Below are 15,350 nucleotides of genomic sequence, written 5' to 3' on the forward strand. Positions count from 1 at the left end.
ATTCTGATCAATACGCGTAAGAAATTTTTACTCTGGTTCAGTGCGAGTAACATTGCATTACTTATGGAATTTTTTTTATTGTTCTATCCAAATCAGGTGTAAGTTTGTTGTTTTTGATCTTGTTCTTAATAGAGTACTTATACAAGTTAAAATTTATGTCGAAATATACTTAAATATTCTTATTTTAAGTCATAAAAGCATTAAAATTAAAATTCGTAATTTTTAATCTATATGTCACGTGATCGTAAACACAAGCTGCGCTGATATGACATCATTTAGGCAAAAATAATATGCAGTAATTACTAATTTGTTGATGGCTTTCATAGTAATTGTAGGTTATGTTACCATCAACTTTATACATATAATAATTACATACACGACTGGTGTTTTTACCAATATTACGTCACCAAAATTACTGACATTTAATTGTATAGCAAGAAAGCGTGTTTATTTTGGCGAAATATATTTTTTTGTGACTATTTATTTGGAAAATCAACATTTTGAGAACTTTTTCAAAACTAGTAGAATACTATATTAACCCTGTTACTTAAGTCAGAGGAAATTATCTGTTAGTTAAAATTTTGGAAGCTTTACTTGCTAAATTTTTGAAAATCGTTGTAATTTTTGAATCTACTATCACAGATGCAAATGGTAAGTGTAAAAAAAGACTTAATTGGTGGAGGGGCTGGGAAGTATATATTTTTAACAAGAAACATGCCTTTCAAGCAAATGAAAGACTGGAAAGTAAACTCTGCCTTTTAATTAGTGAATTTTATTAGAATACTGAACCCTTAACGATTTAATAGATATTTCAGCTTGATCGGTTTTATTTATATTTATAGAAATTGAGGACAAATATTTTACATACAAAAGTTTTTTTTTTTTTTAATAATAATATTATTTCCGGATTAATTTGTTTATAGGAAGACTCAAATCATATTAAGGCACTTATGTGGTCTACTCTTCTTGTTATGTCTTATTTATCATAATATTTTGTGGAATCATGAAATATTCATGAAGTATCATATTATAAAACAACAATGTTAAATGTACGTTGACCAAAACCGTCTCATCTGCAAGGAACGTCTCACGATTATGCTTCTGAATTGGAAAGGATTGGAAAGAAAGCAACATTCGATTTTTTTTTAAACAGCCACAATTTTGTACCCTCTACTATGTTTACCGATTGATTTCTATGATAGAAAACCGATCCTTACCCCGAGAAATGGGTCTGGACTCCAATCCAATTCTTATTAACGTTTCTTATTTCGAAGCAGAAATAAGGACAAAGTATAAAATTGTCAGAAATTTCAAAAATTTCAAGTACCAAAAAGGATATTGTTAACTTTTCAACGAGTTTTTGATAGCATCATGAAATATTCATGAAGTATTTGTTTATACACAAAATGTTTATACAATTTTTTTTTGTATATAAGGAATCTCCGATTTCATCGCGCACACAAAAATTGAAAATTGTTTATAAATTATTATTTTTTATTTGTCTTATTTTAAAAATAAAATAATATATATATAAATGTTGTTTATATTATTTGTTAAAAGATTATAAACCACTGTAGTAATGTAAGTGAGAAGGCTTTAGATAATTATTTATAATAGTGTATTTAGATATGACACAACTTAATATTATAGGCGCCATCTGACGTTTTAAAACAATAAAAATCTGTTACATTGGAGATTTGTGTTTTTTAAACGGTTTTAAGAATGAACAAAAAAAAATTATATAAACGTTTTTAGTTGAAATTAAATTTAAACAAAAGATTTTTAAGAAAATGGTAGTGTTTATAGTAGGAAATTTCCAATTTTATTTTATAGATCTTGATGAAAAATCTGAATTAGTATATAATTTGAATTTTATTCAACGTGCAATTTGCTGGAAAATAATTTTCATTAAACTTTTATAGCCATAATTTAATAGTTGATTAGAATTTGATAAATTTTGAGAAAATTGGAATATCATTGCAAAAGTTGTTCAAAATTTTCGTAATTTTTGAATATTTATTCGAAAAAGTTCATCTTTTTATAATTAAATAATTGGAAAAAAAAACTTAAACCATTTACATTATTCTGCGACTAAAATTTATAATAATTATACACAAAATAGTAAAAAACAAAAAAAACTTACTGTTCTTTTCACCGGGACATATTTTGCAACATCTTCCCGGAAGTAAAACTGGTTCTGCACATTTTGGTTCCGGACATTCATTGGTAATATTACGGCATTGTACACGGGCGACAACTCGTCGCTTTTTCTGAATCTATAAAAGAAAAATTTAAAAACAAAATTACCAAGGAGAAAAAACATTTCAAACATTAAAAAAAAAATAGGTCAAAATCTTATTAAGACGTTTATAATAATATTTATCATTGATTCTAAAGTACTCTAATACATATAAATTGATTAGGCCAAGGTTATTAAATTTTTTTTTTAATAATATTTTAATTTAATTTACATTATACAGGGTAAAGTATTGTACCTTGATGATCAGTCATGTGTTAAAATATATTGTTATATACGAGATAAGAACTAACGTTTACTTACTGAAAAGCAAGCAATTGAAAAAAATGGATGCAGTGCTTGTATTTAAAAGGAAAATAAAAATAAAATTATTTTTGTTCCAAAGAGTTAAAAAAATTATTTTACTGTTTCAGTTTTAAACAAAATTTATTTGAATTCTTTAAAAAGTATAAATTTTAGTAATAGTAGGGCTCTATGGAATAATTTTTACATTCTTATACTTAAAAATTTATTTAAAAGTATATAAATGTAAAATGTATTCCAAGGTACAACAGTTTACCTCTATATAATGTAAACTTTAATCGTTTAGGAAGTATTTTTATCGATGGAATATTCCTGACAACGTTTTAAATAAAAATTATTTATAAAAACGGTAATATAATAAGATTAAATTGGAAATTAATACGGAATATTTAAATTTTTTTTGACAATTGCTTATTAAAAGATAATATTAAAAAAAGATTATATATTTATCAAATGATAAGTGGGCGTAATTTCCATTACTTTCTGTCAACAAATTTCTTTATCTGGTTTGAGAAGAAAGTTGAATTAAAAAAAAAATTTAATTCCAAAATATACCAAAAAATTATTTATCTAAATTTTTTTTAAATATATTTATATAATTAATTAGCATATATTATTATTATGTCTCGATGTAACTTTTAAATGTAAATTTAACTAAAACCCTCCCAAAATAAAAAAAAATTAATAAAAATGTTGATTCATCATTTTTTAGCAAAATTGCATCTAAAGGAAATGAAACTATTATTACATAAATTTTGGAATCTTGCATCTAATGACTTTTAAATATAGATTATTAAGAAGGTCCTTTCGTTTGGGGGAAGTAAATTGTGCACTGGCAGGAAGTAAATTGTCCATTTAAAAAAAAAAAAAAAACAATGGCGGCGAAAGGACTTCCTTAATTCAATAAAATAAGTATTTGACTTCTTAAAAATTATAACTTCTTAAAGAATCGTCTTAAATCAAAGTATCTTTCCTGCGAGTACTTTTCAGCTTATTATTTTTAGTTCAAAAACTGAAACCTGAATATTTCGAAAAAATAATTTTCATTTTTATTTCATTCCATCCAATCGATAACTGGTACTATAATTCAAGAAAAGTTGGTAGGGACTTACTTTCTCGTAAGATTGTCAACAAATGTTAACATTTTTTAACATTTTTTTCAAAAAAATTTACACACTAAGGTCTTATCAAATTTTCACTAATCGGTAGATAAACTATAATAAAAAAATTATTTTCCCTGTAATTTAAAATTATTTAATTTACAAGAGAGGTCAAAGGACCTCTTTAATGCAAAATTATTTAGAAAATTTTTATTTTTATTTTTTTTAATTTATAGTGAAAAATTCGAAAAATGAGTTTCTTAAACTCTTTTGCTATATAAACGAATAAAAAAAATTCGTTAAAATAGTACATTTTTACTTTTTTTTAGAAAAAATCTGACGTATTTGTTACTGCTGCAGAAGCTTGGACTATTAATAATAATATTTATGGAGAATTAGCAAAATTTCTCTTATTTTTAAATGAAAATTGATTGATTTATTTATACGTTATTGAAAGGCATTATTGAAGAGAGGTATTAAACTGACTCGTACGTATGTAACATAATAAAAGTTATACATTATGATGTCTGTAAATTAAGTCAAATACATAATTACATTTGAAAATATTACTTTAAACAAGTTTTAAAATAATAAAAAGATGAAACGAACGAACTAAACAACTGTTGTTTCTTATGATGATAGCGAAGTACCGGTATGATTAGTTTTTCTGGTTTTAATTTTTGCATTAGAGGATTTATCTCTTATTTATTTATTTAATTTTTTTTTTTAAAGAGTTTATATTTTTATAATCTTTTAATTTTTTTATTGATTTAAGTTCCATTAACGGCACACTCTCAATTAATGTTGAAAATAAATTTTATTATAATGTTTATTTTGTTTGTAGTTTTGAATCAAAATTAATTCGTGTCATTTAATGGGTCAGGCTAATGAGACTGAACTATTTTCCAAAAAATATGTACTCAATTAAGATTTTAATAATTTCATTAAAAAAAATTTTTAAAAAGGTAATTCAAACACTTTTGCCAAACGCGGAAATACACATACCAACTGTATGGTAGAATCATAGTGATCCAAGTATCATCTTTCTTAAATTAAAGATTGAATGGACATGAAAGTGCTATTTGGATTAATTTTCCTCGAGAAAATCTAACCTACTTCGTGAAGAATTAAGTTTTAATGTGTGAAAACAAATATTATTATTTTGAAATAAAAATAATTGAATTGAATCTGATTTTTTCATTTTTCCAAAAATGGTTTTTTATTTTTATAAATATTAACCAGTAAAAATATAAATTCTGTTACAACTTAAAAAAATATATTCTTTATTTTTTACCAATATGAAATATTACTTGGATCACTATGATTCTACCATTCTCATATAGATTTCCATCTATAATCGAAGTTTTAAGATATAACTAGAGTTACCAATTTATGTAAACCATTTTGAAATTGTTTAATATTTGGATGAATTATAATAAATATTGATGATGATAATCGATAAGTATAATTTTTTCATGAATCATACTATATGTATAAATATATTTAAAAAATTTATAGATGCATAATATATATTTTAATAATGGTCATTGACCTAGTGACAGACTGACGCCATCTAATGCGTAATATACGTCATTTATATATTAATGCCGTAACTAAATTTATTTAGATAAAAACACTTTATTTTTTTGTACAAATTAAAAGTTGTTAATTTATTTCGTGATATAGAGGGTATGAAATTATTTTAAATCATACTTTACTGTTTTAATTTTGGGTTAACATATTAAAATTTTGTTATCAATTCACCATCGAAGAGAACAATTGAAAATTGAGTAAAACAATGACAAAATCTGGATATTTTTTTATTCAAAAATTTTTATTTTGAAAAATTACCCTAAATAAATACTTGTGAAATATATCTATGTGATAAAATGGTTATAGAAGACTAATTTTTTCGTTAATAAGGTTATTCAACAAAAATTTCTTCATAATAAATTGATTATTTTGAATTGTATAAAATATTTTCCGAGATATAATTTTGTACACCCTATATTCAGAATACTTTTTTTTTACAAAGCTATTTTTAAACCACTCTATATTATTTATTGAAAATTATAATCATTTTTATTAATTCATAATAGTTTTTAGTAATGCCAGATTGCTGTAAAATTATATATATTTTTAATAATTTAATTACATTGTTTTTAATTTGTATAAAATAATTTCCTTGCCATTTGTTTTTATTACCAAATTTTGGTAATTTTTATTTTTAAATTCGAAAATTATATAAAATATATTACGTACAAAAAAAAAAAAATATAATTTAAAATATCGATGACTAATAAAATTTAATCAATAAAAAGAAGAAGAAATAATTGGCATAAACCTATATCCGGCATTTTTTTTTAAACGTTAAATCTAATTTAGAATTGATAAATTTAATATTTCCGGTTCGATATAATATATAATATGTGTATGTTAAAATATTAATTCGAATATCCGTTGAGTGAGGAAAAAAATTGGTGCAATATATTTTAAAATATGTTTATTTAAAAAAAAATTAAATAATATAAAATTTATTCCCACATTTTGCTGATTTAAATATACTTCGTTACTTTTTCTAAATATATCGGAAATAACAATTATTTGAAAATAAATCTTAAGGGGATCTACTTGCTGGTACAAAGAAAATTGTGTACTTTTATCGTTAAAAACATGTTTTGGTAAAAATCTTGAATTTGCTTATGAAGGTTTTTTCCGATGAGATAGAGAGGATGGAAATCACGTATGATGGAAATCATTATGAAATTTGAAAAAAGTTAAAATTTATGTAAAAATATACTTAAATATTCTGATTCCGAGTTATAAAGCATATTTTTCTTTTAAAATAATAAAATTAAAAATCGTAATTTTTAAACTGTTTATCACGTGACCTAAAACGCGGGCAAGCCTTGCTGTGATGTCATATCGGTATGAGCCATAGACCATCAGTTAGTTTAGTGTAGACAGCTGGGTATAATATATCGACAGATAATAAGTATTTGTATTTATTATAATTAGATGTCTATGAATATATTTGTTAAACTTATTTGTGTTATTTCGTGTAATGATACCGATATTACGTCATCAAATTGTATGCTCGCGTTTTTGACAATTTATAAAAGGTTTAAAATTTAATTTTAATTTTTGGCAAGAAAGCGTGTGTATTTTCCGATAAATTTTTGGTGGCTTCTTATTAGCAAAATCAACATTTTGAAGTACTTTTTCAAAAATAGTAGAATACCCTATTAAGAGCTTGAGACAGACTTTTATTGTAGTTGCTTTGTAGTCAGTTTTTTCTACAAAGCAGCTATACTTTTTTTTTTTTTTTTTTTTTTTTTTTTTTTAACAATATTAATTAGGAAATCTATCAATATTGGTGAACGAGAGAATCTCCTTAATGAGATTAAATTTTAATGAATTTAAACAAAATATTATTAATTAAATAAACTAATATAATTAAAAATACATTAAAATTAAAAATTATTTAAAAAAAATTAATTATCTTAAATTTAGATAAGTTATTAAAAATTCAGATAAAATACTTACTCGAATACATTCACATTTCATACAGTACATAACACCTAACGGCGGTCCAAGATCTGGGAACCATGTTGATCCAATTTCGTGAACTTGTTTGCCCAATATACATTCTGAAACAATTAAAACAAGAAACATTAAATAAATGAGATACTTTTTTTTTATACTATTAATTATTATACTATTTAATTAGATTATCTGCATAAATTATTTGCCTTAAGAAATTTTAATTTTTAAGTTTCCAAGTATAGTTTTTTTGCCGTGATTTATGGCACGTACAACAATACATACACGAGGTAATTGCAATTTGTCGAATTGAATCTTAAGTGTATGTATATGTTAATAATATTTGCACAGACCGAATCAAGCACGTAGCTACTGTGAGAACGGAAGTCTATGAAATTTTTTATATTTTTCGGAGTTATGCATTTCTTAAAATTCATTAAACGATACTGTATCATTCGGATTAATTTCTTTCTGGAAATGATGAAAAAATTTAAAATATATAAAAAAAAAACTTTTCGAAATTTATCCGTAAAATTCTGGGCGGAATTCTCACGCTTTTAAAATTAGATTCGATTTTCTAAATCGATTTCACGTGATTTTTTTAATTTGTTAAAAATAATTTTTGTTAAATATTGTAAGTATGCAAAAATATTTTAAAATAACAAATTTAACAAAAATTAAAAATAGCACTTGAAAAAACTCATTATCAATGTCATCAAAAAATTATTTAATTTTTTTTTTAGAGAGGCAGTGCGAAAATAAAAATGTTAATCAGCAGTGTTTTATTATTATCGCAATGACAGCTAGCTTAAAATTCTATTTTTAATCTATTTTTTATAGACATATATTATAATCAGAACATTTTTGAAGCCCTTTCATAAAAATTTAGTAGCTACGTGTCTGTGGTCAGTCACACTAATTAAATAAATTACGATAAGAAAAGACAATACGATATTGATTTTAAAATTTAGTAAAAAAAAGAGTATTGTGTATTTAATTTTCTCTTAGTAAATTGCTTGTATAATTATTATTATATCTATACTAATTAATCAAAATCTTAATGTTGTCTGAATGTCTATTACATAAAAAAAACTATTGAACCGACTGTAAAATTTCCTACGTCCTTTCAGTTTCAGACAAGGTTGCACTAGATTAGATATTTTTATTATTCAAAAATTTTTTAATCACAATATTCCCGTTTGACTCGTTATACTATGCCTACTAAGATTTTTGGGTTATGCCCTGCGGTAGTAGGCTCGGATGAAATAATTCAACAGGAGTCATGTTGAAAAAAATGCTCCGATATGTAAAAGCAAGTTTAAGCACCATGGCGTCAGTTTTGCACGGTACAGGTGAGAATATGAATGCATCAGCCTTCATCATCAAGTAAGAAGCCCTACTTGATTTATTTCTGTCCGGAATTTATGTAATTCGCTTCGAATACTTATGCAGAGTTACTATCCAGTAACGCCTTACATATTTGCTGATCAGGGGGTGAGACACCAATTGGTTGTGAAATTCATATTCTCGCCTGTACTCACCTGTACCGCATGCAGGAGATTTTATATATAGGGAGTATCTTTTTCAAAATGATTTCTGGTGGGTCATTTCACCCGAAAAGTTTGACCATGGGCTTGTAATGTATATGTTTAAAGGAAAAAATGTCAATTTTCCAAAATTTTCTTCGTTTGGGGCAGTAATTCGATAAATTATCAATATTTTTTTATTGAAAAGTTTATGTTTTTATGTAAAATTTTCAATTAAGCTAAAACTCTTGAATAGTTTTTACACATCACACAATACAAATAACACCTGTGATTTTTTTTACATACGAAGGACGGCTAATCACCTGGTGATCTAATAATAATGAATCGATGATATTTAATGGAAAATTAATTCAAAATAAAATCTATTTTTAAAAATATTCTAATTTTTCTAATGATGAGTTTGCCTGCTGTGCCATACTAAGCCCAACGATGATTCATAGAATTTTGAATGAATCTTAGAGAAATAATCAAAATTCAAATTTTTTTTTTTCAATTGCCTAATATTCAATGATTTTTCGGTTGAGTCATAATTAATTAATTCAAAAACTTAAAAAAAAAATCTTCTTTTTAATATCTAAAAAAAAAATATATAAATTATGTCTCCGTGCAAAAATTTATGATTTACTGAAAAACTTAATTTGAATATTGCTTGTTTCAGCTTGTATTTTTTGACTAAAAATAAAATCATTAAATCATTACTACATAATTTTATTTTTGTGAAATTATTTGTATAGTATCATTTAAGATTCCGTACCAGAAAATTAGGGAAACAAAAGTCATATGCAATTTGTATAGATTTCGCAAGCTTATAGTTTTACATTAAATATTTTACAAAGCTTGAAAAAGGCTAAATAAATAAACGAATGTTATTGGGTTATTTATTGTCAAAAAGTTTGTATTTTCCTTTAATTCTACTTCATTCTTAACCATTCTTCCATTATTTTTTTCATGGCATATAAAAACAGTTACTTTAAATATGTTACAAGCTATCAATTGTGCCCGTTAAAGAACAGACAAGTTAAGCGTTATTAACAGAAAATTTTCTAAAATTATTTCTACTTATTCAGGGATAATAGGGAATATTCATGTATTTTTTTTAAAAATATTTTTAATTCATTGTTTGCACTGTTATAACAAAGTAAAAAATATAAATACTGCTTAAAAATGCTGTAATTAAGTGTTAAAAAATATTTAAAATACATCATAAATTTGAGATATTTAAACGCAGTTTTTTGGCGCTTTCTGTTGGTGACGTATAAGTACGTGATCTGTCAATTGGTGACAGTTCAATGTACAATTTACACTTTAAAAAAATGAATTTACAACATAGAGTGTAAAACTCGTTATTATTAAGTTTTATAATAAAAAGCCGTAGAATAATATAACTCAATGTAATATCATACCAAATGTAAGTAAATTAATGCCATACAGAATGTCAACAAATTTGACAAACCAGTACTATAATGTCACGTCCGTTTAAAAATTTGAATTTCTTGTTTTAGAAATTTTGAATTTTTCTCACTGAATTTGTACTTTTTGTAATTAATTTTAAGTAATTAAAAAGTAATTAATCACTAAAGTAATGGTTTAGTTGAATTGGACAGCCAATAAAATTACGGAAAAAAAATATTTGAACTATATTTAAATTTCATGAATATTCCCTATTCCCTGAATTGCTAGGACCATTTTTATGACAACAATCAAACAAAATGTCGTGCTAGAAGCATGTGAACAATCTATTTTATGAAGCATATGTTTTTTTTTATTTTTATTTTTTTAAATTTTCAATGTTTAAAAATCATAAAAAAATATAAAATTCTAGAAATTAAAAAATAAAAACAGATTCTCTCTTGACTCATTGAATAAAAATTTTTTTCGTGTCTGAGATTAGTAAGCATATTAGAAGTAACGTATCATAACCTAAACATTTAAACTTGTACATTTACAATTATAAAAAAAAAAAATAAATGTATTTTAATATAATTTTTCATAAATATATTATGATTAAAAAATAATATATTGTTTTTATAATATTTTTTTGTAAAGTACAATTTTTTACGTAAATCAAAAATGTTTATGTAAAAATATCAAATAATGTGAATTATTATTTTGACAAATAGCCAATTTATTTGTACTTAAATATCTATGACAAAATTTTTTTTAAACGAATTTCTCTTTCAAAGATAATAAGCTATGGCTTTTGTACCGATGATGGATGAAATTTTTATAATATTCAAAGTTTTTAGTTATTTTTACTTCATTATCTTCTCCATTATCTTAAGTTAAACAAACTCTTCTATTGAATACTGGCTTATGTAGTCGACTAATTATGGCTTCGAACTCTTAAGTGGAAGGAATCGAATTCGATCCTTGTCCCAAGAATTTAGGTTAGTTATAATAATCAATTTTTTGATAATTTCGAAACTAGCAATAAATGAAAATTTTATTTTAAATTATTATTAATAGGGAATTCACTTAGTTTACGCAGCTCTTGCATGTCGAATTTTATAATAAAAAAAATTAACGAAATTAATTTATAATACAAATTTAATAGTTTTTTTGACCTTCAAATAGAAGAGAAAAAAGTCAACAAATTTTATATGAAAAATCTGTGTACTTATAAACAAGCTTTTATACATCTGATATTAAAATATTAATAATTTTCTTCACAATTTTTTTGTGAAAGAAAATTAAAAGTCATTTTATTTTATTTGAAAAAAATGCATGGAAAATTGTAATTTTTAAAAGATGCAGAATAAGCATAAAAAGAAAATGCATGAAAAAATGTGAAAAGAATTAGTAATTTAATTCGAATTTTTGATTTTTCTTGGATTAAAGTTTCGATAAATAAATTAAAAATATCGATTTGTTAAACTGTTTTTCGCTCATTTTTAATTATGCTACAAATTTGTGAATTATTAAAATTTTTCCCGTCAATGCTACTCCTTAATCTTTGCTAAATTAAAATGGTATCGACCCGAAAGATCAGATGAAGTTTCTAATCTTTGTTGATTATTAATTTCAATGTTGAAGGCAAATACAAAATTTGAAAATTCACGATTTATAAAATACAAATTTTTGTATTTTACTTTTGAGAATTAAGAAGAAAAATTATAAATTTAAAAATAATTTCAAACTAATGTTAAAAATATTATTAAAAAAATATATATTAAAAATAGAATTTTATGTAAAAGAATCAAAAAAAGACAATGATTTCTGTCTGAATAGGTAACCTAAATAAAAAGTACATATCTTAAAATATTACATTGACTTATTTTTGACTACCGGATGACCCATGAATGAAACACAAATGTCTAGCAGTTTATATATTAAATATAAACGTAGAAATATGGTATCTATAAATATCTCTATATGGTATCCAGTATATACAGTGTGTTCAATTTAGTAGAGACCACATGGAAAACTATTTTGTCGAGTATAGCTCAGTTGAAGTCGAGTATACTCTAGAACATATTTTTAGCGTTCGTATATAGGTGCGTGGAAAAATATAAGTTTAGCTCCAGAGTAAAACTTTATTTTTTACAATATCGACATTGTTTCAAAAAAGTTCATTCTAATTGAAAACTACGGTCAGATATCCAATATTATCAATTTTTCCTAATAAATATTGTTCATATAGTAAAAAATAAAGCCACTTTACTCGTGAAACAAAATTTACATTTTTTGACAAACCTCCAATTTTTTATCAAGAATAAATATTTTCCATAAAACAAATAATAAAAAAGTTTTCCATTTATGACCGATTTAATTGTACACACTGTATGTACAATTATACACATATTATTAGTTATAATGTCGTCTGGTTTTAATGTTTAAACTTCCTTGTATTGTGTGAAGAATAGTTTCTTTTTTATTCTGTTTTTTTATTTAAAAAAAAAAAAAAAAACGCGTTATTGTGTGAATAAGTATATTTTTAAATTTGAATGAAGGGGATTCGCTTTTCTCGTGAAGATAAATATTCATTCGTTTATACTTGCCCGACTTCTTCCTTTTTGACAATACGCCGCGGCCGTTGTACATACATAATGTTATATTATAACATCTTTTCGAATTTGGCAGTTGTTCGTCTGCGTGTATACACAATGTATGAGTCAGATTCGTAGAGTAACAGTTTTCTTTTTTTTTGTATACCGTGTGAATATTGAAAATACCACCTGTGTTTATCTGCCGAAATTACGCCGTCTATAACAAGTCCAATTGTTTCAAGAATTTTTTACAAGCTTTTATTTAACTTCACTGGATGTAGATGTTATTCTGGTCAAAGTCCCAACCCTTTTTTCGGGATAGCTCTGGTCTGAAGGTAGACACTGGTCAAATTAGGTTATAGTGACATTGAAGGGACCAACAAATTTTGTCCTTATGAACGATAGTCGTTGTAAGCGATAGTCTTTATATGTAGATTTTTGTATTAAAATGAAAGTTATAAATATACAATTATTGGTCGTAAATGCTGACTAATTCCAATGACGACTGGACTCCAAATAAAGTTTATAAGTTAAATATTAGTGCAGTAAAAGATGTACAAAAATCGGCTAATAAAGTAAATGTGTTTCATAGGTGTCAAATATCATTAGTAAAGCAGGAGTTAGTGGTGCAAATGTTTCTATTTGTTAATAAACAATAAATTTCTAATTCAATGGAACGATCAATGTTAAAGTTCACATAAAAAATTAGTAAATAGGCAACTTGTACGATGTAAATGTTAAGTGTTTGTCAAATAATCGAAAACTATTATACATGTATTAACGCATACGTAATTCAAGTTGCAAGTCAACTGTAACATTTATCATTTCATTGAAATAAAAATTTATTGTTTTTTTAATAAATAGAAACATTTGCACCAATAACTCATGACTTACTAATGATATTTGACACCTTAGAAATACATTTCATGAATTTTTACAGAAATGCGAGCGATTTCTTTCATTTTCCTTTATTTGCAGCATCTTTAAGGATGTATGAGCATGGTAGTGGGGGCACAAATTTAAAAATAGATATTTTCAATTTTGATGATAAATTTATATTATTACTTGACGATATAAGACGAAAAGTAAGAATAAAATTTTTCGATATCTGGCTTAATTTTCAAAATATTGAAAATTGAAAATTTTGTTTAATTATTTAGCTTTCGATATTTCGAAAACCAAGACACATATCGAAAAATTTTATTTTTATTTTTCGTCTACATTCATGAAGTTATAACAAAATTCATCATCAAAGTTGAAAATAAGATAAAAATAATTTCAACCATTAATCTACCCTGCTCTTACATCCCTTATATGGACGGTGACACTTAGTTTTTTTTCTTTTCTAATTCATAGCTAATATGTTTACTTTCTATTAAAAAGTTTTTTTTAAATTTGTTTTCATTCATTCCAAATGAAAATTATCAAAAACTTCCAAAATATGTCGTTTTTTGAGATTCCTCCATAAGAGCCCATGTATTTTATATCGATTTTTAATGACTTTTTTCTTAAAAATTTGCACGGTTACCTAAGCTGAAATTTTAACCACGTATTCTTTGAGTAAAAGACTACCTACAAATAAATTTTGAGCCTTTAAATCAAACATTGTTGTCATGCTCATACATCCTTAACTGTTCTATTAATATCTAGAGTAAAACGGGTAAATGAATCACACGGTATAAGAAGTAAACTTTACGTATTGCGGTCGACACCAATGTCGATTTAATAATGTGTCTGGATTAGAAGTGTTGTTTTGTATATTTACTATTTATATGTATATATAATTTTTTTTTTTTATTTACTATTTTTTCCTGTCATTTTACTACGCGAAGTACGTACACATAAACATCGCATACACACATCATAGGTGAATAAAATTGTAAATCATTATGTGTGTGTTATATATATTTTTAGAAAATACAGAGTGGTGCATTAGTGAATATACCATTTGGTATATTATTAGTTTCTTTATTATTAGTTGTTCATATGGAACATGTCTTGGATCTTTCGATATTCGCATCGTGCATGAATTATATTAATACAATTTTATTAATAGCCATATAAGTCTATGGATTCATATATATAGTTTACATTGAAAAATTTGATACTGTTTTCAAACAAATTTTAATAAGGTTATATGCTAATTTACATTTAAAATACATTATTTATGCATTTTCGTCCTTAATTTTCGTCTTTAATTACCAATAATTTTATTTGACTTTTCTAGACCAATTACATGTAAACAAATGAAAAATGGTCACATTTTAGAAAAAAACATGTTATTTATTGCTAATTTTATAAGACTCGAGCAACACTGTGATATTCGCATCTTTCTCTGCCTTTGTTGATTTTCATTACGATAAGCTACATAGTTTATGTGTATTTTTGGTGTTGGCGCAGGGAAAACCGAAACACAAAATACAAAAATAACATAATTGCTACAAACTCCAAAGAAAATTGTGAATAAATATTGATTTATAAGTTCAATCCTCTTAAAAAGATCATATTCTGATAATTTACAAATCGATAAAACCGTGACACCTTACAAAAATACGACTAATAGTAAGAAGACTGATTACTTGGATAACTTTATATCTACTTACAACCCACTCTG

At 24.6% G+C, this 15,350-nt stretch overlaps 1 protein-coding gene across 1 annotated transcript in view; it reads right to left on the reverse strand.

Annotated features, from left to right (window-relative positions):
- The window catches only part of LOC123296313 (dorsal-ventral patterning protein Sog), a 101,907-nt gene that overhangs the window by 10,422 nt on the left and 76,135 nt on the right, over window positions 1-15,350 (reverse strand). Inside the window, exons 2-3 of the mRNA XM_044877773.1 lie at window positions 7,207-7,310; window positions 2,144-2,276 (exon numbers count right to left, since the gene is read on the reverse strand). Of these exons, the coding sequence (XP_044733708.1) occupies window positions 2,144-2,276; window positions 7,207-7,310 (237 nt within the window). The remainder of the gene's footprint in view (window positions 1-2,143; window positions 2,277-7,206; window positions 7,311-15,350) is intronic.

The sequence above is a fragment of the Chrysoperla carnea genome, chromosome 3 (assembly GCF_905475395.1).
Source record: "Chrysoperla carnea chromosome 3, inChrCarn1.1, whole genome shotgun sequence".
Lineage (NCBI taxonomy): Eukaryota > Metazoa > Arthropoda > Insecta > Neuroptera > Chrysopidae > Chrysoperla > Chrysoperla carnea.